At 41.9% G+C, this 27,631-nt stretch overlaps 1 protein-coding gene across 2 annotated transcripts in view; it reads right to left on the bottom strand.

Moving 5' to 3' along the window:
- Window positions 1-759: 759 nt before the first annotated feature.
- Window positions 760-27,631, bottom strand: part of arhgap20 (Rho GTPase activating protein 20) — a 38,315-nt gene continuing 11,443 nt past the window's right edge. The window contains exons 3-15 of one of the 2 annotated variants that reach the window (XM_042080117.1): window positions 22,105-22,275; window positions 20,301-20,450; window positions 16,990-17,031; window positions 16,782-16,866; window positions 16,607-16,684; window positions 15,851-15,917; window positions 15,191-15,379; window positions 14,814-14,995; window positions 13,875-14,039; window positions 9,092-9,207; window positions 6,047-6,236; window positions 3,558-3,672; window positions 760-3,428 (exon numbers count right to left, since the gene is read on the bottom strand). In XM_042080117.1, the coding sequence (XP_041936051.1) occupies window positions 1,672-3,428; window positions 3,558-3,672; window positions 6,047-6,236; window positions 9,092-9,207; window positions 13,875-14,039; window positions 14,814-14,995; window positions 15,191-15,379; window positions 15,851-15,917; window positions 16,607-16,684; window positions 16,782-16,866; window positions 16,990-17,031; window positions 20,301-20,450; window positions 22,105-22,275 (3,307 nt within the window). In that variant the 3' untranslated portion in view covers window positions 760-1,671. The remainder of the gene's footprint in view (window positions 3,429-3,557; window positions 3,673-6,046; window positions 6,237-9,091; window positions 9,208-13,874; window positions 14,040-14,813; window positions 14,996-15,190; window positions 15,380-15,850; window positions 15,918-16,606; window positions 16,685-16,781; window positions 16,867-16,989; window positions 17,032-20,300; window positions 20,451-22,104; window positions 22,276-27,631) is intronic. The other variant, XM_042080118.1, reaches the window with a different exon arrangement.

Genomic DNA, 27,631 nt, shown 5'->3' with positions numbered 1-27,631 from the left:
TAAATGTCAAATGACCCTTTGAAAGCAGGGATGCTTTAACCACATGCAGAGAACTGGGGAGGGGGGGGCTACATGAGTGCACACACAAACTGAGCCTGAACATCTTTGGTCCTTTGAGCTTCAGTGGAGATGCAAACAAATCATGGTGACTGAGGAGTAGGCCTACACCAATGTAAAATAAAATCACTGAATCGGGTCTTAGATAAGAACAAGCCTTGTCTCACGTTTAGTGCCAGGTTGCACCGAGTATACGATATAGCCCTCAGATTTGTCTGATTCCCAGGCTACAGCACTGAAGAAACTTCAATTATTTGGATTGGAATGGTACTTCAATCAGGCACATTATAACTATTTCACAGTTCTTTATCAATTCTTTATTTTTTTTACTTGCTAGGAAAGGAGATAATGTAAAACTAACCATGCAAATTTGCAGTACTTACATCACAACTATGATGGCAAAGTATGATTTAATTTCAATGGTCACAAATTGTCTTCATATGAAATAAGAGTTTGATATACACATTACAAATAGACATTACCAGCTTTAAAAGCATATACTTAAAAAACAACAGCAGCAATATTGGCATGTACGAAAATCTTAAAGTTACAAATAATATAGAAAGCATATAAACTGAGCTATTAACACATTCATTTTGGATTTGCTGTAATTATCACAGACCAAAATACTTAGTGTTGGCAGCATCAATACTTTTTAACATGGTAAAAGAAACAATATACTGCATTTAACAATATTAACTGTAGAATTTAACCTTACATAACTGTACACATACACCTTACTGACAACTTTGACTCTATATTTGCACCTATACATTAGAATTTGTACATAAAATGCTCCATCTATCCCATAAAGCATATATTCACAAAAAATGATTGTACGCATACATACACATACATAACATACTCATGTAATAAATCTCTTCTACTTATTTGGCCTAAGCAGATTTCCTTTTGAAAGCTGTTCTAAAAGCTGTTCAGTTAAATTAAGCCAAGTTTATAAGAGGCTATTCATAGGTTGCTTAAGACGTCTAATATTTGAGCCTGTGTCACACCTGGTTTTGTTGTTATTATATCGACTCAATTTACATACATAGTGGCAATGTATATTCAAGTGCAGAAAATGTCAACATAACCGCAGTCTATTAATACTTACCATATGAAACATGGCAATGTGAAGCTATACTGCCGAATACTGCCTACATGGCCCTGAATTCCACAGGTGTCAGAGAGGACTAGTTACACATAATGTACCAATAATACTTATCTACTGATCCAATATGTAAGGACTAAACCATTTGGACTGATTAAATTGGAAACTATGAATTCATAGTGAGAGCTCATGTTCACTAATATAACCACATACGATAAGTAACATTACCTATAATTTGGATTAAGTAGCAGTATGCATGGGGTTTGTTCAAGGCAAGTATTCTAGCAAACTCCAATAGAAAATAACTAGTTCTGCTTTAAAACATATTGCAAACTCACTTACTGGCAATATGACATGCACTGAATATAAAGTGGCAACACAGATTTAGGTGCAGGGAAAATGAAAACATAAAGAATCAAGATTCAGTGAGCAGTTCTTGTGAACAAAAAGAAGGCCATATTCTGCCCAGCCTCATGGGTCAAGTCTTTGGGCCTTTGGTCTGGTCAGACATAAGACTCTTCAGCAAAAAGCAACTGATCAAAGTCCTCCAGCCTGGGATCACTGCATCTTCGACTCCATTCTCTCTTACCTTGAACGATGGCCAGGGCCACCTCTTGACTCTTCTTTAATGAGCTGTGTGGATCTTCGTGAGTGTGCAATGAGAAGTAGTCCCTCACAGCCTTTGTGGCTGCAGGCGAAAGGCAGAACCTGGGCTCTGTTTGTTCCCCACTGGGCTCAATGTCAGATATCCTCAGGCCATGACTTTGGGACGCCCTGTCCTGGTCTGTTGTCTGCCTAAGAGCCTGCCTGTGGAGCCTCTCCAGACCTATAGTGGATTCTCGATCCAGGCCCAAGCTTGTTGCGATTGGCTCAGAGGCACGGCGGGCAGGGCTGGGGAGAAGAACCTTCTCTGCAGTAGGGATGAGCGAGTGAGATTTGCGTCGGTGCAACGCCAAGTTGTGAGCACTCTGAATGTAGAACATGGCCTGAGGAAGATCCAAGTGGTCACCTCCCGAGACCAGGTTCCTCTGGGCTGGCCTCCTTGAGCGGGCAGGGGGAAGCACACTGGTAGAGGCAGCCATTGGAAGAGTGCAAGCCTGCTGATGGAGTTCCCTCAGCTCCCTCACTGTGAGTGGCTGGTCCGAGGGGGAGTACAACATGCTCTTGCAGTGCTGAGCCTGAAGCAGTGCCTGCTGGTAGGACGGGGGGCTGACGGATCTCCTTCTCGCGCCTGGTTCAGCTGATTCCTGGGATCTCCTCTCCCTCCTCTGGCTGACCGTAGCCAAGCCGTCCGATGGGCCATCCTGTAAATCTATGTCATCCTCATGCTGACGCGAGAGTGAGAGTCGGCGGTCCCGCTTGAGCCAGGAGTTTGGGTGCAGCCCGTGACTGCTCTTCAGGTGGCCCCAATCGAAGGGCTCCTTGTTTGGGGACTCTCTGGGTGATTGGATCAGTGGCCCAGGGCAGAAAAGAGACGCCTGGGTTTGGGAGCATGGAGAGAGATGTCCTACTGAACATGATGAGACATTCCCCGACATTCTCAAAGTGCCCCTTTGTGGGGGGCAGGGTGTGGTGTAGTCGGCAGAGTGCTGGGAGAAGGCGCTGTCTAGGGAACTAATGGAGGAGTGAGTGGGGGAGGCGGCGGGGGAATACAGGCTGGAGAAGCTGGCGTCCAGATGGAGTGGAGGAGGCTTTTTGGTCACCTCCTTCTGTCTCTGCGTATCCCTGCCGGCAGGCCAATCTGGTGAGGCACCCTCACGTTCCAGTGTGGTTGGCTTGTCCAACTGGAGAATGCTCAGGTGTCTTGTGAACACCTCATTGGCCTCGCTGTCCCGGGCGCTGTCTACAGTGTCATCATAACTACCTTTGTGGTCTACTTGCCGTTCCAGGCACTGGAGTAGGGAGAAGGTGGAATTACGTATCGAGGGTTCGGAGCAGCGACGCAAGCGACAGGAACCTGGCAGGAGAATGGGTCCTTCCGAAGGGCTCCGGGTTCGAGAGGAGGATGGTCGAGAGACCTGATGCACCCTTGAGGGAGGGGTCGGAGGTGGATGGAGGAGATTCGTTGAGAACGGTGTCTTGGGGTCGGCGTCTGTCTGATCCAGGTCACAGTCACTCAGGGTGATTACAGAATCCCTGCTCCGGCTGTCTGGCTGGGCTGCTGGACGCTGGATGGCCGGGAATGGTGATCCCAAGTCATTTTCCAGTTCATTTTCCAGACTGTCATAGGAGGAATCAGTCATCTGATATGAAGACACATCTGTGCATAGAAAGAGAAAGAGGAGATGTATTTTGAACTCTAAAGCAATAAACACAGGATATTAAATTAAGTAACATCAGGTGTTCTTTCTGACATTTTTTATAAGGACTGTTAGAGGCATGTGTTTACCAGATCCAAGGTCGCTGTTGGTGCATCTCTGTGGGAATCCACTGAATAGTGACATGACATCCTCTCTCATCACGACGTTACAATTCTCTATCATCAGCCGCACCAACTCACAAGCCTGCCAAACAGGGTTATGGCACCAAATATGAATGGGTCCAGGTCAAGCTTATTCAGAACTAGTTCATTTATGTAATGACAATAATGGATAGATTAGGTCTTGCTTAATTCACTACTTTATACACAAACAGAAGGGACGAACAATAGTGCTTTTAAATAGGTATTTTTTTCCTGAAAACCTTTTATTCTGTGTCAGACAAAATCTGTGTCAGACAAAATCCGGGAATATAGTTTCTGTACCGTCTCAGATTTTGCTCAAAGTTTGTCTACCTAATATTTACATCCCAAAACTAAGACATGTACAATATTTTTGTTAAATTCCAATGTTTTCATAATTTTTTCACCCTTGATTTTGTATAATTTTTACACTCAGAAATGCCTCATCTTGGAGGCCATGTATGGGGATTAACATCTTGTCGTCTTCTTAGTCTGCCCAAACATTGTAGGGTGGAAGATTGGGCCATTAAAAGTTTGTACTGCATGGCCATTAGTTTTATATAAGGCGCTAGATATAGAAAAAAAAGTGCAAAACTGGTGATATTGAGGGTCTTGTATACTCATTCTTTGTATCCACGTCATCATCAATCATTATTTTGTCTGCAAATACAATACTTTATTAATGTTGAGCCAATATTTGAGGTCTCTGCAACAAATAGACATGAGGATAAAACAAGGTGTAATTGCATTTTTTGGTAATGTTCATAGAACTAAAATGGGTAACACTTTATAATAACTACAAACAATTCATAATTTCTTAAGCATTTGCAAACTATTTGTAAATGGTTAGTTCATCATTAGTAAAGTATTGCTCATACATTATTTCTCATCAATAAAGCATTTGTACTAGGGGTGTCACGATTCTCAAAATCCTCGATTCGATTTTCGATCTTTTTTTAATATTACTATTAATGCATTCCTTATATGTTATTTACTCTTTTTGGCCTTTTCCTTTTTCGGGGGGCTTTTATTTTGAAACCGTTCCAACCGCGAGGTTGTAATGTAAACAGAACTAACATTGATAATTTGATTGTTTCAGCACACTCCGAAGAGACCCAAGGTTAGTGTTCATGGAATGTGTACTTATCAATGTGCATTTTAAGCCTTAAAGTAACTTTGGACTGTAACTGTAAGTTGAGTAGGCTAAGTTAGTTGTAATTGACGCGAATGAATGCATACTGTACTTCCACACCGGTGATTTCAAAGTAGCAAGAGGGGCTTTGATTTCGGTACAGTAGGTTAATGTGTATATTTTAACTGGCTGCAGCCTTAAATTAGAAGAGTGTTGACGCTGCAGTTCAGCACGTGTTTGTGCGTCTTGGCATACATGCTGGACGTGACATTGGGGGTGTGGCTGCATCGCCGATTCTACTTTTAAGTTCAAAGTTTGAGATTGAGATGTAATTTCGATATAAAATCGAAATTGTGACACCCTTAATTTGTACACACAGTTATAAATGGATTGCTCATAGTAAATAAGCTTATATCTAATATGTGTTAATAAATTACTTTTAATATTTAATAAATGATGATCTAGGGCCTTTTAATGGTTCATAGTCATGGTTCATGGTCATACTGAGAACAACATGTTGTGGTTAAAAATATTTATTTCTTTATGAGATGTTCCTTTTTCTCAGAATATATTTGCTTCCCTTCAAGGGTGGATTTTTCCTCATTGTTTTCATTGTGAAATTACAATAAATCACCAACAGATACCTGTTTATAACCAACTTTAACAAAGGTGCCAATAATTCTGGAGGGTACTGTATCTGTGCAACAACCATAGTCTGTAACACTAATATTAAGGTGATACTGAGAAATAACAGAAGGACAGATAAAAAAAAAGATTTAAAAGAGCTTAAAAGAGACAGGATGAAAAACAAGACTACATTTTTCTTTTTGACTGAGTATAGCTCATAGTGCCAAGGTGGTTTGTCATTATGCTGGTAGGATTTCCTCTGTGCAGCCTGTGGTGTATACCATGGGGCTCGTTGGCCCAAGTAGAAATGTACAGGCTGCAACATACATATCTAAGCAAACAAACCGCCAGTGAGCAGAAAACAGCACACTGGGTTGATGGTGAGTATGAGGGGCGGCTGACCTCAGGAATCTGAAGGAAATGCTTAGAATATTTCCCAGTGAACCTCAGCCTTATTTAAAAAAAAATACCCCCCTCCTTCCATAAAGTGTCAGAATCTTTAACAATATATTTGGGATAGTGGGAGGTTGCTTTCACATTACTGATGCTGCCACAATAGACATGATATCAGTGGGCACCATAATTCTATAGCCTACTTAGTTGCACAAACTCTCAGAAAGCATCAACTACAGAACCTAGTGTCAGATGGTGTGTTAGTGTGTATGACTGTTTATCCCACCTTCTTGGCTCCATCGCCCTCCAGCTCGGGGCTGCTGAAAGCAGGACCAGAGAGCATACTGGGAGTGATACAGACGGCCAGGTTGAAGGCGTTCATCTGGTTGTCATGGGAATGAAGGTGGACTCGGTGCAGCACCGCAAGCACGTGACTCAGCAACAACAAGTTTTCGCTGGGCAGACAGCCCACCAATCTGTTACAATGGGTAGAGGGTAAGGGTTAAAGGTTGTAATCTTAACACTCCAAAGTCGTGACTTTGAGATTAGATTGGAACTGACTCCTTAATTGACAAAAAAAGCGTAGTGGTTCATTTGGTATAGGCTACAAACTAGTGTAGCACGGTGCACCGATCCTACAAAAGTATCGCAATACCCTGAAATTAAAAATGTCATGATACCTAATTTTTTTAGTATCGATACTTTTAAGAATGACCGGGTTCTGTTGAAGTAACATGCGTGTGCGCAAGGCATGCTTCTAGCGCCTCCTCCCCTAGCCTGTGCATCTTTTCTCCTCACACACACATATGGTATGCGCAGCTGTCGCGCCAAACAGCGAGACATGGCTGCTAGTTTAAGTGATGCTATGGTAACACATAATAATAGGCTAGAACATGCACAGACCATTCCATTCATCTAAAGAAATTTTCCAGAGTTTTAGATCGGCCAGACACTGGGCATCTAGCAATACGATATCTTCAAGAGATGGGGTTGTTGAGGCGCAGTTTAGAAGATGCAAAATAAAAGGGCGGCCCTGGGGGATGATTCACATAGCGAATTGAGGTGGCCTAGAAGAATGAGGACTTTTGTTTGGTGTGAGATTGGGAGGTTAGAAAATTGTTCAACAGTAAAGAGATTCAGTCTTTTTCCTCTTTTGGGAGTGTTATTGATATTTTTAAGTGTGGAATAGACCGACTTGGCATGGGCGCCTGCACAGTAGCTGCACACATAGAGGTAACGGCAGGATGATTGAGGGCACTCACAATAGTTGAATCTTCGACAGATTTCTTGACCTTTCCAAAAAAGCTCATCCTCTTCCTTGGCTTCTCTTGCCGTAGCATTGGGGATGCGGGGAACGTAGGATGAGGATTTAAGGACGCTGGAGCTGGCGCTGGGAAGTCGATGTTCTGGGCTGACTAGTGGACATTCAGCCACGCCGTGGCTGGGACTGTTGCAGAGGGGACAAGCAGGCTTAAGCCCGAGGAACACGCGATTATGAAGCTCCGTATCGAGCGCGCCGAGAAAGTGGTTAATTCCAGAGGCTCACTCTGGCGGCACCTTTTGCTGAAAACAGACGGTGAAAGGTATAGAAGTGGGCGCCACCATAGGACATGGCTAGGCCAGCGATGATAGATAAATAGTCATTTAGCTCTTTACGTCGGCTGGGGAAGACGGAACAAATTACTAAGGTGTAATTGGAAAAAGCTACTGTGAACTCGGGGAAGGACAACATTTTTCTAGCTGGGCCAGAGTGTTTTAAAGACAGAATAAGTTCGCTGCAAACTAAATCTCGGCTATGAGAGGGGATGGGAAGGGAGGGTAAAATCGTGGAAAGGTCTATGTCTGCACCTGACAAGATGAGGCTCTTGGTGGACGCTGTGACGGGTGGTGGCTCGAACGTTACGGAGTGAGGAGGCGGTGGGAGGGCATTTGCTGTGGCTAGTGAATAACTGGGGAGCCGGAACGTGACATTGTGAACCGAAGCACTCGCGGAGTGCTGATGACTCGCTGCAGCGGGCTGGTCTAGAGTATAGAGGGGACTGAGGGAGTAGCGGCCCTACACCGGCGGCGAGGGGAACGAATTGGATTGTTTTCACCCGATGGGCCCTGGGTGTCGGGTGTTGGCGGGACGAGGTTGTCCTCCAGATCACTGGAAGAGGCGTGGATCTCCAGTTCCATGGAAGTGTGTTGTCTGCGAGAAGCAAAACTCAGAGGTCCGTAGCGTGTGACATGGGGAAAAGGATCTATTTATAGAGCGTGTGACGTGGGGAAAAGGATTACTATTTATATAAACTGTGTGGGAGAGAAGGTCCAACAGGCATCTTTCCATTTTTATGCAGAATACACCTATTTATCGTTGTGCAGCTACCATTAGGAAGGCGTTTGAGTGTTTGCAAATTGCTACTGACAGAGTACAAGCACAGCTTTATCAACTAAAGCTTGTGCTTAATGCTGAGGAGACCAAATTAATGTTTTTTTCAAACTCAAGGAAGGAGTTACTCAAGGAAATATTCAGGTATTTTAATTGATGATTGATTTTCTTGTTACAGTAGCTTTACAGTTGAAACTGAAGCTAACTTTTTATTTTAGGAACAAGTCTTGTTTTACTTTTTCTGCCAGAAGAAGGTTAGTCGATGCCACATTTCTCCATATTATTGATCATGGTGATCTGTTGTAGATGAATGCCCCATCATAGTGTCTGAAGATGTTGGATGCTGTATATCTTGGAGCTTTAAGGTTCATTTCAAAATGCAATTAATTTTTAAAATCCCCTCACTCATCACTGTACACTTCAAACTACTCCAAAGCGAATTTGCCCTCTTTGTCAAATCACTGGCTTACTCACCTTTATATCTTCATATATAAAGCCATTATAGGCAGGCTCCCATGTCACATATCGAAATTTCTTTCATTTATACAGAGTACTTATGGCTTAAGGTCTCAGAACACGATTTTATTGAATATACCTCAAGCATGAACAGTTCAAAAAGGCTTTCATGTTTGCTGCACCTTCTACATGGAATGACCTACAGAAAACTCTCAAACTACAGTGTCTAATTTCCTTAACTTCCCTTGCACTAGAATGCACTTGAGTTGTCTTTGTCTTGTTTGTGTTTGTTTTGTGATTGTTAAATGTTGTATATGAAACTATAGTTCTGCTATCTTGGCTAGGTCTCTCTTGAAAAAGATATTTATATATCTACGAGACTAACCTTGTTAAACCTTGCTTTAAATAAAGGTTATAACAATAAAATGACACAGAGCAGAACTAGTATCTTCAACTGGAATCACAACAGCAGTAATTTGGGGGTTTGTTTGTTGGCCACTGTACCTCCGAATGGCGTCCAATTGGCTCTCCTCCCCCTCCGTGGGCCCATCCATGGCACCCATCCATAGCTCGTACAGATCAAACGACAGCAAGCTGCCTGGAATGTTCCGCAGGAAATCCTGAATCATAATGACAGCCACTAGTCAAGGCACAGCCCATACAGCATAGTCACTGATTAGTGAAATGCTTTTGGATGTATCATGTACATTCTGTTGCTAAAAAAATACTCCACTTCCACTCTGCCATTGCTACACCTTGGAGACTTTAAAGGGTTGCCCTGTGTTACTGAGGTGACCACTATGAAAGTAAACTGCTACTCTAGAAACTCTGAAGTGGTAAGTAAGCCTTTAACTTACTTGCAACTTGCATGCGTCTAACCAAAGTAATCAGTGAGCATGTCATTTAGAAGCTAGTTGGGCAGGTGATGTGAGAGCAATGAACTTAAAATTAGAGGCAAACTGCAAACATGTGAACACCTTTCATATGGGACGGAGAAGTAGTGACTCAACATCCACAGTTGCATAAACATCAGAATGCCTAATTAAAAACAAATAAGACTTGTCATGTTTTGCATGTGTCACTGACAGAAACTAGCCTGGGTTTTCCCATGCTGCCTTGCGCGCGCGATTTAATTCACGCTGCTAGGCAGCCTGTATACCATGGAGCAAATTTTCGCCTCAGTTAGGGGACCAATCACAGAACGGAGGGAGGGCAGTAAGACGATGACGACACACCGTAGCCGTTATGAGCCACGTACAGACGCATTTGATAGACATTCGTAGCACCCAATAAACGGCTCTGGGCATTCGTAAACCCCGTTTCAAATACGAGAAAATGAATGCCTAGTTCCCAGACCCCGTCTCATTTGAGATGACGTTACATATAACGTATGACGTTAGCCAGGCTAGACAGAAACACTGTGAAATGAGATATCATGGTGACTAACGTGACCGAGGGGACCGAGGGGCAGCCGTGGCCTTTAAGGGGCAGCCGTGGCCTACTGGTTAGCTCTTCGGACTTGTTACCGGAGGGTTGCCGGCTCGAACCCCGACCAGTAGGCACGGCTGAAGTGCCCTTGAGCAAGGCACTTAACCCCTCACTGCTCCCCGAAAGCCGCTGTTGTTGCAGGCAGCTCACTGTGCCGGGATTAGTGTGTGCTTCACCTCACTGTGTGTTCACTGTGTGCTGAGTGTGTTTCACTAATTCACGGATTGGGCTAAATGCAGAGACCAAATTTCCCTCACAGGATCAAAAGAGTATACTTATATGTATAGAATGAAGAGGAGGGGGCCAAGGACTGACCCCTTGAGGACCCCACAGGTGACAGTGTGCAACCGTGATTTTGCATTTCCAGGGAGATGTGTTCTGTCGCTGATACTGTATGTATCAGTGTCAGTGAATGCAGTCAAAGTCAAATGCAGCAGACGGGTCAAGGAAGGTGTGGGCGGAACGGAAACCAGACTGAAATTTTTCAAAAAGGTGGTTGGATTTGAGATGGTCCTGAAGGTGGGCGGCAACTACTTTTTCCATTATTTTGGAGAGAAATGGAAGATTGGAGAGGGTCTGTAATTGGCCAGGACTTCAGGATCGAGGGTGGGTTTTTTGAGAAGTGGTCTAATAATGGCGTTTTTTAAGGCAGGTGGAACGTGACCAGCTTGGATGGAGAGGTTTATTGCAGAGGTGTAATAAACCTCTCCAGCCTAGATCCATGTATACTAGAGTGTGACACTAGTCGCCGTCTTCTCCTGAACAGATGCATCACTGCTGTGGAAAGGCTATCCCACCGACTCCACACCATTTAAGAAGAAAACGTAAACAAGAAGACCAGCTGAGCAGTGTCATACTTCACATTTGTTCAAAGCAAAGAGAGAATTTAAGAAAATTTGCGTCTCTAAATATAAGTGTGCATGTGTACAGTACCAACGTCGCTGCAGAGGCGCACAATTTGAAGAAGAAACAATGAGGAAAGCAATTCTCAAACCAGGGTGTAAATAACACGTATTACTATATACGCCAGGGTACAAATAGCATCCACTTCTAATTATACAGTGGTGCAAATAGCCTTTGCCCATCAGTACTTACACCAGGGTGTAAATTGCACACATTGCTATCTATATACACCAGGGTACAAATAGCATCCAAGGCCGTAGTCATGATGTCAACATTGGGGGGACCAAATCCCTCAAACAGAATTTCAATAGGTCTGGGGGCATGCTCCCCCAGAAGATTTTTTTTAAAATGACAATGACTTCTGGTGGAAAGAGAAGAGAAGGGTGGAGAAGAAGCAACTTCACGCAAAGGCTTGGGCTTCATGGCCCCCTGAGCTCTTGGACCCAGTAGGCCCATTTAGTAATCCATCCCTGGACACAGACCTGTGGTATGACTCCATTTGTCTCCAAACTTTATGAGTATCTTATGAGTAGAGTTTCTTTGTTTATGTCTATATTACACATATTTTAAACTAAGGCTTAGATTCATAGGTTTGGACCTATAGCCTAAAATTTTTTTGTATTTGTATTTTATTATGCTGACGGCTAATCACACAATTTTAATGTAGTTAATGTTGAAAGTGACAAGATTCAGGAATTGGCTACAAAGACAAGCCCCTCTTCTGTCTGACTCACCTTACGTTACTCCATGCATTATAGGCTGGTTTCTGACAAAAATTATGTTTTGTTCCAACATGTAGAAACACTACTACATCCTTTATTTCATGAATAGAGGTGCAAATTCCTTTATTTGGTTATTGTCCACAATTCACATTAACTGTAGGCTGTCACCGCCAGTGCATTGTAAACATTTTTTCCAATTTGTGTGCCGTCGCCACATTTGAGTCCTATGTTTTGCCTGCATGGATGCGCGATTGAGTGTGCATCTAAATAAAACATGCAAGATGCAACAACCATTTCTAAGAGGCCTATAAACAGGTTAATTTCTGACATTACTACTAGCATATGAATGCATTATTTATGTTGTAAGACATGTGAAAGAAATTAATGACACATATTCATTTAAAATAAAAGGGCACTAAGTTTCTCTTTCGCTATCATTGCGAGAAAATAGAAGCCTGGAAAACAAGGCAACAAGCATGCATTTAAAAATCTCACTGCACGCAATTGGATAACACTAGACCATGTTTACTCTGAATGATTTCGGACTTCGACGCAATCTGACAACACTACGACCAATGTGTACTGTCCTCCAACGTTGCAGCGCTGTCTTCATCAGTTTAGCTGGTTCCCGGAATGTTGGGGTAAAAGTAACGTGCATCATTGCTCTTTGCCTGTGTGTCTCGCAGAGACAATTCCATTGTGCTCTCGTGAGAACAAAGTTCCCTTTGAGTCTGATCGGCTCCAAAAATTAATGAGGCTTCTTTAGCCTGTGCTACACCTTTCCAACAAGATTTGTGAGAATTCAGCCCTACGGCACTGCAGTATGGTGCAGTAAGTGGAAGCTTTTGATAGTACACGCCACTAACGAAAAACACAAAACCACCTGGACAAACCACTCAGTGTGCGTTATTCACATTTGATTACATTTCAGATGGTGGTGTTGGTCTCCTGTAGTATAACGTTTTTTTCTTTCTTTGGTACGAATAGATACATTGATATTTCTTTGGTACATACACTTTCTTTGGTACGAATAGATACATTGATATTTCTTTGGTACATACACTTTCTTTGGTATGAATAGATACATTGATATTTGTACCAGGGTGTAAATAGCCTTTGCCTTAAAATAAATATTTTCATGACCTCTTGCTGGATTATTGCCATGTCCCTGTTTCCATATTATTTTCTCCCCCACAAATCAGCTTGAATTCTAACACAAACCACATAGCCTAGCCCAGACCTGATCCCCATTTTTCAATTTCGTTTTCAAAATGATTTATCGTTGTAATTTTATGTTGTGTGTGAGTTAATTAGCCTAGGATGTGAGCTACATGGAATCTCATCATTTTATGTGTATAATTCATCCCTTTTTCTACTTGATAGTACTTTTGCATGTTTTTTTTAAATGGCTGGGACAGAAGACTGTGCTGCAGAAGACTGTATGCCTGTTAGTAATACCATTAAGTTCACGGTGGTGTGGACTATTGAACTTCAGTTTGGCTTAGCACATAGAGTATTTAGCGAGTATTTGGCAAGCAGTTTACGTAAGTTATACTGAAAATGATTGGTCATGATTTGAGCAATGAGGATCATCCAAAGGCAAAATACACAGTTAGCCAAGTAAATTAATTTACTGAAGCCAGTACAGAGATAAGCCACAACATAATTTTCCTAGACAGAGGCTTATGCAACATATCACATATAATCTCTGATTAAATGGATCTAAATGAGGCATGTCTCTAATCTTAAAAGCAGCCTTTTTGCAAAATATATTCAAACCAATATACGTAAATCAATAGATGGCTTGTGGAACTTTAATGCACTCATATTCACTGATGTTACACTTCACAATAGAGGCCATTTGCACACAACATTGTTGTTATATGGTCTCCAAATGACAACTGCATACCTTAGCAATACAAAAGTATTTTGCACCCACCTATTACTGCCTTTGGTGTACATTACTACAGAAATGTTCAATTTGTTAAGCTAATACTATTTCTCATCCAGTATTTTGTTTAGTTGTATTTTCTGCATCTAGACAGCACATAGTAAAGGAAAGGGCAAATGACAAGTGCTTCACTGGATCTTTTCACTGTAATTGAAATTTGACCCAAATGCTGTAAATGGACACAAAGCAGACAAAATCAGTGGTGCCTAAAAGACAAACAGACCTTCAGGACAGCAGCGATGACAAAGATAGACTCGTGCACAAGTGAGACGTCTTGGGAGCCGGAGTCCAGCCGATCCCTCAGGTCCCGGCACGCTTTGGCTCCAGCAGAGCGCCGGAAGATCCCTCTAGTGAATGGAGCCTCCTGATACAAGAACACCAGGATGTTCTGGATAGAGACACAATAAGGGCAAGGACAGAAAAAAAGAGACAGATATGGAAAGAATGTTGAGATAATTTCAGAAAAGTACACTTTGCAAAGTATACTGCATTATTCTTGAGAGCGGACAGTACATACAATACTCACAAAACGTTAGGGATATCTGATATCTGGCCTTCGGGTGAAATTTAATGTTTCAGTTCAGAAAGTACTGAAACATTGAACTGTCACATGTCACATCCTGATCATGGACTTTTCAAAAGACTGAGGTCCGGCAAACATCTCTGCTGCTACAAGACCAGAACAGAGAGACTGAGGAGGAGCTTCTATCCTCAAGCAATCCGTATCCTGAACACACACAAGACTATATAAACTTTTTTATTTTTTACACACTTGCACATGGACTGTACACACACTGCACTTTTTATTCTCTCTTGCTATTTATTGAAATATTTCTTTATCTTTCTTTCTTCACACTTGCACAGAAAAAGCTAAACACCAAAGAAATTTCACTACATGCTTTACGTTAGCATTGCAATGTATGTGACAAATAAACCTCCTTGTATCCTTGTTGGACATGCGCATTCAAAAGTTTAGAGAAGATCACATTAAGTTCATCTGTAAAGGTTATAATGAATTTTAGGTTCATCCTGAAATTTCACCGAAAGCCAAATATCCCTGACTTTTTGTGAGTACTGTATTCTAAAGATGTTTAACGCAATGTATTGATTTATCCTCCTACTGAAAATTTGCAAAAAGTTGCGACAATGTGTCCAACTTTACCATAATTGGCCTTGGCAGAGCATCATCATGGCACACTGCATTGAGTGGCAGACCAAAAAGCTGACCAGGTGCAGAGAAGAGTGGGTTTAGGGGTGGGTCATCCAGCTGATTGGTGGATCCTCTCCAAAAAGCCCAGCTGATGAGGGAACGTCTCCTCTTGTAGGACTTCTGACCAGGCTCTGCTATAGCAGAGTACAGGGAGAAGGGTCCAACAGATAGCAGGAGAAAAGAGTTGACAAAAAAGATGATGACTTGAGTAACTCAACTGAGTACATATTCACTGAACAGCATTCAGAAAAATCTGAGATGTCCATGTCTTAAGTGTTAGACTCATTTACTCAAACAAATCTTGAGTTAAACCAAAACAGTCCTCTCACCCATGAAAGACTGCCCCATGACCACACGACTTGGCTTGAGGATGAATTGGCAATGGTTATCACTCTGGAGCTGATCTAGGAGCAGTTTCACCTGTGTGTCAGTGTGCGTGCTAGCATCTTTGGGGTCGCCCAAACAGGCTGACGGTTTTTGGAGATGACTCATCTGGATGCTAAAAGGGAACTCATGACCTGTTAAAGAAGGGAAATGGTGTGAAAGGGATGTGCTTGTCCCCTGAGGAAATATTTGCTTTTCATCCCACCCTCCCTTAAGAGCACCTTCGAACAGCCCACCCCCCACCCACACACACACACAAATACACGCACACACACACCACACACACACACACACACACACACAGTGGTCATACTACTGACCAGACTCATCTGTTGCTGTTTCTTGCTAACATGTGGCACAGATCGGATAAGTATTATGAACATGGAAAAAGCACAATTGGAAAAAATAGGGAGAGGCAAAAGAAAAATCTGAACTCAGAAACAAGCCCTGCAGTGAAACGGCAGCCATAAATGTATGCCTACTGTACGAAACAGCTACAGTATATGAATTCTGTGTTCTTTCCCATGGGTTTGAGATAGCAGCCTAGGAGTTGTGTGATTGTTAAGGCTGAGGTGGAGTATGAAGGACACCGACTGTGATCTTACCAATGAGAGGATAGGGGGCATTATCCCTCTTAGAGCTCACCCACAGTTGATAATCCTTCACACTACCCTGCAGGAACAACAACAGTGACACAGAGGTTTTAGCCTAGTTTCACCATCATAAGCAATTATAATAATAGCAACATGGTAGACTACAAACACAAAGTAGACTGTGTGTGTAGACCCCAGAGTGTAACAAATTATACTACATTGAAGTAACTTTACTTATTAATTAATTAAGTATAAGTATAAGTAAGTATATATACTCTTTTGATCCCGTGAGGGAAATTTGGTCTCTACATTTATCCCAATCCGTGAATTAGTGAAACACACACAGCACACAGTGTACACACAGTGAGGTGAAGCACACACTCATCCCGGCGCAGTGAGCTGCCTGCATCAACACCGGCGCTTGGGGAGCAGTGAGGGGTTAGGTGCCTTGCTCAAGGGCACTTCAGCCGTGCCTACTGGTCGGGGTTCGAACCGGCAGCCCTCCGGTTACAGGTCCGAAGTGCTAACCAGTAGGCCACGGCATCCCCCACAACAACCATCCCAAGTATATTCATAGTGTCACCTTTCACATTGTGTGAAACACCTGAAGCTTTTAAAAGAAATAAAAAGCATGCAAATAACAATGGAACAGAAAAGCCAAATAAAAGTCAAATCAACTATTAGTGGGATCAGTCAGAACCAGCAGACTTGGCCACGCCCACCGCCACAGCCAAGTGGGCATGTGAGTGGCACACAAACAACACTTACCACGATGCCAAACTGCTGCAGGGCCAATCGGATGACCTCACTGGCACTGTCAGAGTTGCTAACAGCTAAGGTTTTAGTCTGAAGAGAGAGGAGAGCAGAGCAGAGGGAGTCGGTTAGAGGTGAACATGTGACCCCACGTGCACTTCAGGAGAAGGTTAACCAGAGGTAAGCTTACATATGCACAGTTCCCGATGTCTTTCGCAAACACTTTCAGTGGGATGGTTGTTGGGTTATCCTTCTCTTTCTCTTCTCGCATTTGACTATCATGGAATAGGATAGGGTTGTGTTTTACTGGAAAATATACTAACATGAAAAGCATATTTTATTGTGTTTAATGCTTTAAAAAGATAACTTGAGTGGCGTGGCGTGTTAAGTGAGTTTACCTTTTAATAAGAGACAACCACTTCTCTTTCTGTTCCACGGTGCTGCAATAGAAAATGTATATATGTATATGATGTGGATCTATTGAGATGTAGCGGTTGACATCATAAACCAGTATTGGCAGGAAAGTTCAGAGCAGCACCAGTCTTTTAAAGGTGCTCTAAGCAATGTTACACGGTTTCTAAGCTAAAACATTTTTTGTCACATACAGCAAACATCCCCTCACCATCTATCTGCTAGCTGCCTGTGCCCTGAATACACTGTAAAAACGCAGTCTCTGTGGACAGCCCAGGGTCCAAAAAGGCAAAAAAAACAACCTGGGTCAGCCTGGACCATAAAAACATAACAAACTGTTCCAGCCAATCACAGACTAGATGCGTGTTCAGGAGAGTTTCCATTGCACGGGAGGGAGGGGGAGGGAGTAGCGAGCTTGTGGTCAAAATTAATACAAGACAACTGGTGTGAGACTGCAGCTTTATTCACAACTAGCGCTCTGTTTTGTTTGAACGTCAACAGAAGTGACTTTGCCCAACATCGCATAGAGCACCTTTAACTGGAGTTTAAACGGCAAACCTGTGGGAAAAACTACATTGTCAAAACATTAGGTAATTAGGCTACTGTACCCTGCAATACAAAAATAAACTTAAAAAAAAAGACAAAGTACCTTTTCATAGAGAGCCTCAATGACCGAATCAGTGGATTTACTTGTTGTCAGTTGAGTTCATTCATTGCAGCTCTACAAACACTATTTTAGCCTAAATCAGCCATGAAGTTGACTGAAAACGTTAACTAATTTGAATATTTGCACTGAAAGCACTTAATTATGTTCTCAATTTAGTAAATTGTGCACATGATTTAGTAAATTGTGTGCACATTTTACTAAATAGTGGGCTCATTTTACAAAATGTTGTTCTCATTTTAATTGTTGTAAAGCACACAATTTAGTAAAATATATGCATGATTTACTAAATTGAGAGCACAATTTTGTAAAATTAGCGCACTATTTAGTAAAATGTGCACACGATTTAGTAAACTAAACTCACAATATACTAAATTGTGCACACAATATGGTAAAATGAGACCAGAATTTAGTAAAATGAGTGCACAATTAACTAAAATGAGCCCACATTCTCTCAATACACAAACGTATATTGGAATGATACCTCCTGGGCTCCGTATCATGCATTTTGGGACAAAAAACCACAGATGTTAACCAACACCCCACCTCTCCACCGAGGGTAGCCTATTATATAGGGCCACTCCCCTAAATAACTATCCCTACCTGAACCGTTGCACCCAAGATGACAAAATATTTATGGTATGTTAGTCTCAAGAGCCCGCATCAACCAAACCCATACCCACTCATTTGTGATTTGCACACATAAAGTACATGCACGCATGCACACACACACACACACACGCACGCACATACAGACAGGCAAGCATGTGCGCATGCAAACACGCGCGCACACACACACACACATAAACACACAAATACAGGCATGCATACTCTCATGCACACACACAGACACACACACACACAGACACACACTTATAAACAAAAGTAAACTCACATATGCACACACTCATTTACATGCACATGAGTTGCAGGAGTAGGAAATGGAGACAAATTGACAAGCGTGATTTATTTTTGCGAAGAGAATATGCAGGACTGAGAGGCGGTCATATTTTGTACCGCTATGCGGTACATCTAGTTTATTGCTGCCGTTACTTATGTTACTCTGTGGGTATTAGCTACAGAGGACCTGACACTTCAAATGCTGGCATATCGCGTCACATTTAAAATTAAACTGTGTTAAGCAGCTGTGAACGGCAGGCTGAACAGATCTGCAACAGAAGGAGGTTGCTATGTTAACTCCAGCTGCAAAGTCAGCCATCTTCACCAGCTAACACGATAATCCAGTTACTGTACAACAACAGTATGACAGTTACAGGAAGATAATCGCTCAGATTTTCGTTATTAGGCCACTTGAAAATATGCTATGGCTAGGCTAATCACTGGAGGTATTTTAATATTATGTTTGTTTTGCTTATGGTTAGGCAAGGCCTCCCTGTGGTTTTGATCAACCTAATCTTTGAAATGTCAATTGTAAACATTAAGGTGAAATGCGTTGAAACTGACATGCCACCAGAACAGACGTTTTATCGGCTTTGAGGTATAATAAAGTCTCCAGTCTTGTAAATTCACATTATGTAACATCCATAACGTCACATCCATAACGCACCATTAAAGGTTTTAAAAGTAAGAAAGGGGCACAATTTGGTCATCACACTTTACATTGATATAAATCAGCTTTGCACAGACACTATGGACATTGTCGCATCAACACTGTATGTGTAGCATAAACTTTTCCTATAAAACGTTATGGATGTGACATGGCCATGGAACTTGTTGACTTAAAAACAAAAGCCTTACAAATGTAAGGAGTTGTGCTCTTAAAGGCAAGCTGAGCATAGACATTGCTCTACCATTCCCTTGTCAATCTGGAATTTGTCAAATGACACAATTTGTTTGAACCTTGGGTCCATTTATCCACTTTTTAAATATGTATAATATTACCATGTGAAAATGTTGTTTCTGGTTGCACACCATATTTATGATGTAAAAAAAGAGTGTAATTCTCCATCAAATTCAATCAGATCAGTTACAAACAATAAAATATAGACCTAAATGAAGATTTTAACAACAGTTCTATTTGCGTATGCACAACTTTTTTTTCCATGGTAAGGATGACCTTTGCATGGAATTGCCCAGTGTGTTTTGGTAGTGGGTTATGTGGTGAGGGGATCCACTAATACAGGCTACTGTTCAGAACGTAATTTTTCCTGCTTGTGGGTCAACATTCTGTTTTTGTGACGTAACCACTACATCTCTATACAGTAAAAATACACATAAATGCCATTATTAACATACATATCTTATCAAATAAGGTTATGTAAGCCATGTCAAACTAATGACAAATGTCCAAACACCGAGCCCTTCAACAGAATTGACCAGTTAAGCTTAATCGGTTTAAACTGAATTTCCCATTCAGTCAAATTGGATACTGTAGAGATGGTTTTGTTAACACTTTGACGTGTACTTGATAGCCCTTAATATTCAGTAAGTAAACCATTGTAACATGGTATTTCAGTATTTCAGTGACAAAAGAACACTACACAGGAAAAATAGTCATAGCTTTGGCCTGAGGAGTTGCAACTTCATAAGGAGCTGTTGCTCTGTTAACCTGGATTCGATATACATGATAAAGAACATACTTCCTAGATATGTTGACAATGAGACCACTACTACCTGAAGGTGGCCACAGAGTTGCAGGTGGGCCAGCCCATGACGAAGCTCCTCTCCTGGCTGGTGCTGCCCTCACACACCTCGTCCATACAATTGGCGATCCACATTTGAGACACGTAGGCCTGTGCTTTCATCTTAAAGTGGGTGGATGATCTGAGGTGGAGGCACAACACTCTTACACACTTATTTACACATAACAACATTGCAGTCAAACTCAGTCAAACACATGAAATAAAACAACTCAAACACACATTCCTGTGCACTGTATTTACAGTATTAGTGTTTCAAAGAAGGCCTACTTCTCTCCCCCTTTGTCATTGTCAGACACACACGGTCACACAGTGAAACATTTTGTCACACTCCGCTACACTAGATGGTAGCCTGTTAGCTTAAAAGGCTGAAGACTGAAGTGTTATCCAGAGACATGTATGTGTGATTACCACAGTCCAACTTGAGTCCGCTTGACCGTGTACAGTACATGCAGGAGTTACTCAGGCTAATATCGCATTATTTGAGTGTGTTAGTCCGGCTAAAAGAACTTTGATTATGTCCATTTTCAGTCTGACTAACAGGTTTACATGCATTTAAAAAGTTTGGTTTTGATTGTCATGTAAACATACTGACTGTGCTATTAGATCATGTGCAGTTCACTGCCAGCCCTCTTCTCTCTATATTTGAACTTAATCCAAATCTCCAAAGCGATGAGAGATCAATGGGGCAGGGGTGTGTGTGTGCTTGTGCAGAAAGGGAGCAAGGGAGTTGAAATCAATGGTTTGGCAAACTCTCACGGTCCCACAATATTGACCCTTCTCTCTCTCTCATCTGACACTGCCAGCCTCCATGCAGTACGGTGTGTCGTGCACGTGAAAGGGGGCAGCCCTCTCCCTCTTCCATGGCACTCGTGACAGCAGATGTAGGTCATCCCAGCCAAAAGCTGACCGGTGAGCGGCAGCGCCCAAATCTACACATGACCTAGCCATCACCACATCCCCCACCCCCATCAAAACTCCCTCCTCTTCCCCCCATGTGCCACTGGATCTCCTGTCACCCTTATCCTCCACTCACCACCATCCCCCAATCACTTTTCCTTTCTCTCTACTTCCACTCCACACAGTCCCAAATCCTTATTCGGGGGAAGAGGAGAGTTGTGAGGAACGTGTGTGTGTGTGTGTGTGACAGTCAGAGGCTTTCAGGCAGTGCCTTCAGGGCCGCTACCTTAACACTGCGTGTGTGATAAGCTCACCGGGTTGGGGGCCTCTCTGACTTCATAGGCAGGCGACGGCTTTGATCCCGTGCCGTGCGCAGATCGAGTTAATTAGCCCACTGGGTGGTAATTACCACACTGGGAGCACGCGGGCCAAGAGGAGGCACCATGGGAAGGGGATAAAAGGGGATGTGGACCGCTGATTCCATGAGAGCTATCAAGCAGGGGAAGAGAGAGGAGGGTGGAGGCGCTACGGGTATCGCCTCACTTTCCTCTCTTGCGCTCTCTGTTTCTTTATTTTTTCTGGGGCATCTCCTGACCTGATGTCTGTTTGCTTTTCTAATCATAATTCGCCCCTTTTCACTGCTTACAGTTTATGTATATATCTGTTACTTCCTGTCCCCCCCCCCCCCCCTCCTCTCTCTCTCTCTATGTCCGTCATCCTTCAATTATCCATCCACTTGGAGGGAGATATTCTATTGTGCGGCCATCCCATGGGGAAACAAACGTTTGGGAGTCCGGGTTAGAATGAAATCACCACTGAAACTCAATTTATATGCACTTCTCTCTCTTTTTCTCCCTCCCCCTGTTCATTTCACTTACTTTGCCTTTGTGATGAGGAGAATGTCGTTGAAGAGGAAGAGGTGCCTCTCTTGTGTCTGCAGGCCAGTCTTGAGCTGAGCGTAGGCATGAGCAACAAAGTGGCGCGAAGGCATCAGGTAGGACTGCACCAGCAGGCACGTCTCTGGACTCACTGGCATCAGGCAGTTCTCCCTGGGACATATAGAGTCAGACGGGACAGGGTCACAAATCCATGCAAGTCATGCAACACAGACTGATCTAGCAACAAAGCAGTGTGTTTTTCAACTTTTTTGTGCCACTGCACTAGCCTGGGTGCCAGCCGAACTTAGCCCCGCCCACAACATTTGAGGTTGGGAAGTTCGGTCTGGCATTGCTCCTTTGTGGAGCAACTATGCTCGAATCAGAGCTGTTTGGACCAATCAAATTGGGCTTTACGAAGATGGACAGGTGAGCAACAGTGTCTCGTCTATCACGTCATTTGAGCATGCTTAGGTTGATTTTGTTTGCAAGAATGAGGTTTTATCACTGAAAACGATCATTTCTGAAAACTTTGGCCAAAGTTCATACGTGGGAAAACTCATGGTTTCACTTTCATCAAGGGAAAACAGCGTGTTGCATTGTGACATGTTGTTCCCTCGTTCGTTTGAAATCTCTGATTGGCCAAAGACTCATATACTGACTAGAATTTTGAACGCCAAGTTACCACTGCACATTTTTGACACCCAAAAAAAATCACACTGCACACCAACATCCAAAATGAAACATACAGCGGGGAAAATAAGTATTGAACACATCAAAATTTTTTTCAGTAAGTATACTTCCAGTGTGGCTATTCACATGAAATTTTCTCCAGACATTAGTATTAACTTAGATAATCCACACATATTAAAAAATCCAAACATTAATGTCCATAAGTAGAGTTATGAGTAAAAAAGTGGAATGCCACAGGTAAAAAGTATTGAACACGCCTACTGAAATTTCTTAAATACTTTGTGGAAAACCCTTTATTTGTAATGAGAGCTTCAACGCATTTCCTGTATGACTAAACTAATCAGTTGCAGTATTCAGGTATGATTTTGGCCCATTCTTTTAAACAGATAGTCTTTTAATATTGAAGATTCCAGGGGTCCCACTTGTAAATCCTGATCTTTAGGTAACTTCCAAAATTGTTCAATTGGATTAGTCAGGGCCTTGATTTCCTTTCTCTGAAACCAATTGAGAGTTTCCTTTGCTGAATGCTTTAGATCATTGTCCTGCTGGAAGGTATAGCCACGTCTCATACTCATTGTCCTGGTGGATGGCAAGATTCTCCCAGGAAAAATCGCTTTGTGAAACGGTGTGAAGTCTGCCAGTACTATGAGATGAAAAACAGCCCCACACCTTGATGCCTCCACCTCCAAACCTCACTGTTAGTATGATATGTTTAGGGTGATGCACAGTGCAATTTCTCCTCCAAATATGGTGTGTAGTATGACATCCAAAAAGTTAACATTTTCTTTCGCCTGACCAGAATACATTCTCTCAGTATTTAATAGGCTTGTCCAAATGTTGTGTAGCAAACTTTCATCGAGTTTTGACATGTTTTTCTTCAGTAATAGAGTCATGCGGGGTGAGCGTGCATAGAGGCCATGGCGGTGGAGTGCATTACCTATGATTTTCTCTGTAACAATTGAACCTGCTGCCTCCAAGTCTTTCTGGAGCTTTCTCCAAGTGGTCCTTGGCTCTTAGGCTACACTTCTGACTATCCTTCTGACTTCCTGGTCAGAAATCTTGTGAAGAGATCCTGTGCATGGCCGATTGATGATGCAGTAATGTTCCTTCCACTTGCAGATAATGGCTCCAATACTGCTTACTGGATGATTCTTAAGTTTTGAAATGCATCTGTAACCAGTTCCACTGATATGTTTTACAACAATAATATTGCAAAGGTCTTGGAAGAGCTCTTTGCTTTTACCCATTATGAAATGTTTCTTGTGTGACACCTTGGTAATGAAAAACCTTTTTATAGCTCATTGTAGCTCGATGTACTAATCCATCTTATATTAATTTGCACAGATATGAGGGATAATTACTCTCTAACTGAGTATAGATTCCAGCTCATTCCTGGCCATTCCTTGCCTTGGTGCACTGCTTTTTCTTAGCGTGTTCAAGACTTTTTCCCTGTGCTATTCCACTTTTTTGCTCATAACTCTACTTATGGACATTAATGTTTGGATTTTTTTATGTGTGGATTACCTAAGTTAATACTAATGTCTGGTGAAAATTTCAATAGCCAATAGAAAATTTCAATGCAAATAGCCTCACTGGAAGTATACTTACTGAAAAAAATGTTGATGTGCTCAATACTTATTTTCCCCGCTGTATTAGGTAGAGAGGAGCCTGCACACCTTGATAGATTATACTGCAATATTTTTTTCTGTTACAAAAATGAAACATAGCATAGCCTAAAACATCTAACAATATCCAAGACTAATAAATGCAGGTCCCTTGTAACCGCCATCATACAAAACCCTTTCAGTGAAATAAACACCTGGAAAAGGATATGTAAATAAGATGCTTACAGCTGTCCTATTTATTCATGTTTTGTACCAAACACAAAATTACACATGTAGCCCTGTAGTTTTTCAACTATAAAAAAGGAACAGACATTGGCTGAGGACCACATCATCCATTTGTTCCAAGGTGAGCAAACTCATCAGGGAGAGGTTAATGTTACTAAACAGCTAGCCTCCATGAAATTGAGCTCTTTTTTTGTCTGTAAATTAACAATAGGATAGGGTATTTCTAAACATTTCATTCCATTGACTGTATACAACCATCAAAAAAGTATTCATAATCATAGCAATATGATTATGAATACTTTTTTGACACAATTTAAGATTAATTTTTTTTGGACCAATTAAGTTCAATTTTTCCATGGCACACTATGTGTCATAGTGGTTGAAAAAACAAGAACATAGTGGTTTAGTTACTTGTTGGTTTGAGTATCAGCTTTGAATCATCTAACCACATCCTCACCCTATGGGCTTTATTATGATGGTCAAAAGTGCAGCGCAAAGCATATTCTCATCACGACGCAAAGCATATTCCTATTGTACACTCTAGTTTTTCACCATGCCCGTTTTTTTTATTGATCAATGCGCTCAGTGGTGTGGCAATTAACGACCAAAAGTGGGGTCTGACACATTATCTAAAATCGCTATCTTACACCATCTAAAAAGCATTACGCCACTGACCAAGAAAACCTTGGTATAGCGAAAGGGGCATATGAAGCACAGCTGAAGACGCACTATCACAAGATGTAAGCAGCAACTCCTCTGCAGGATAAATGTTTTTTATTCAGTCATTCGAACATTGTTGGGGTAAGTGTTTCTCTTTTCAGGCTATGTGTTCGATGGTAACCCATTGTCAGTCAATAGTGAAAGTAATAGGCCCATACACATAGTCACATACAATTAATTATACAGAGTATATGTAGTAAATGCTTTGCCCACTGTCTCCATGGCTGTGCAATGTGTAAATAAATAAGGAAATAAATAGAAAAAGAAGAGGAGAAGAACAAGAAATATCTAAAGTGCATGAGGTGTTTCCAACATGCTTGTGCTCCTGCTACACTCATTGAGTATCTGGATAGCTTGGGGATAAACACTTTTCCGCATTCTCTCTCTGTGTTGGCCCTCAGGCAGCAATAACGTTTCCCAGAACATAGGGCAGAGAAGAGGCAGTTGTTGGGGTGACTGGGATCTCTGGTGATTTTCTTTACTCTGAACTTTACTCTCCTGATGTATATTTCCTTTAGGTTGGGTAGTGCACTCCTGGTGGTATGTTCAGCTGATGTCACTACTCTCTTTAGGGCTTTACGGTTTAAATAATTAGTACCAATGGCATAACACTAAATCATCATTGTATATGACAATGTTGTCAGCCCCCACTCAGCACCTATCTTGGTAACACATTCCGTGCAGTTATTGGGAAGCTATTTTCCTATTCAAATGAATTGGGAGGCATGCGTAAGGGAGGTCATATTGACATAAAAAGAACATCAGGTGAATTTGTGGTTATGTACATACCAGAAAATGGCAGGATGTGTACACACAAGTGACATTGGCATTATGAACTAACCCCATACATTTCTATGGATGATTCTTTAAGTATTGCGTCTCCTCATTAAAAAATCTCTGCTATAGGCCTACATGTCAACTCTATGAATTCGGATTCAAGAGTTCATCTTTAACTTTCACAAACAGATGAAATAAAAACAAGAGAAATGTCACAGTTCACAGATGCATTGCTGATGCAGAGGCAGACTATTTTCTGTATATGAGTGTGTCATCTTCAGCTTTTTCATCGCCTTGTCATTTGTTTCACAGATGCCATACATAAATCTGCCTTCAAAATCCCATTTCTAAAAATAATCGAGGTGCCACACTAAACCTACAGTACACCATACTGTAGATAACCATGAAGAAAAAACAAACAAAAACAAAAACAGTGTATAGTGATTATGTATAGACCAGACAAGAATTGAATACAATTTGATGACTGCACCATTATTCTCTGCATATCTACAGTAAAGGTACAGTAGTACTTAAAGATAGTACTTGAAGTAGCTTGAGTGTTTTATAGATTCTGATATAGGTATTGGATGACTCCCAGCGACCCCCATGGACCTCCCACCCCAGTGTGTTTGCAGGCCACCTGCCCCTGTAGTCTGTGGGGAATGGGTCCACTGGGTCTGGTGGGGGTCACAGGAGCATGAGAAGGTGGCACTTTAACAAGGTTATCCTGCTCCTGAGACGCCCTGGGCAAAGCCCTGTGGGTATTTTTAGCATTCTGATCCTCCTGAGATTGGTGTGTATAATCCCTAATAGCCACTAAGAGACTACTGAGGTAGTCACTGTGCTGAATGGGAGAGAGTGAGTAAGTAGGAAATAATTGAAGAAACAAACAATGAACAAAGCAAACACGTGAGAGAGATAGAGTTTGTGTGTTTGTGTATATGTGAAAGAGAGGGGGTGGGTGGAAATACTTTGTACCTGTACCACAACCATTCTCTACAAGATTCACCAGTTTACCATATATGCCATACAATTTCCGACACAGCATAAACAGTGGCATAATAATCATAGCGATTTCCAAAGTGCCTTTCCAATGAACCCAACACAGGGGTTAAAAGTAATCTAATACCCGCCTGTAATGACTGCCACCTCTGACAATGACATTCTTTCAGCAGACCGTAAACACATTTTGGAAATGCAGAGAGATTTTAAGTGACTGCACAATCCACAGGGTGCAACATATCTCACTCTTAATATTATATGCAACCTTTCCATATTGTGTGCTTTAAATGGGCCACCATCAACACCAACAAATGGTTAGAAAAGCCCACTCACAATACAATACACCAAACACAAACAAGCAGCACAGATAACAAAAAAAAAAAAAACACATAAACACACACAGAGACATTGGTCCAGCTACTGTAAGCGGATGGCTTTAATTATGTTGGTCACCATCAGAATGGATAAATGGGCCTGTGGTATCACTC

Source organism: Alosa sapidissima, chromosome 23 (assembly GCF_018492685.1).
Source record: "Alosa sapidissima isolate fAloSap1 chromosome 23, fAloSap1.pri, whole genome shotgun sequence".
In the NCBI taxonomy this organism is placed as follows: Eukaryota; Metazoa; Chordata; class Actinopteri; order Clupeiformes; family Clupeidae; genus Alosa; species Alosa sapidissima.
Note: the sequence above shows the minus strand (reverse complement) of the source record. Positions and strands in the feature narration are given on the sequence as shown.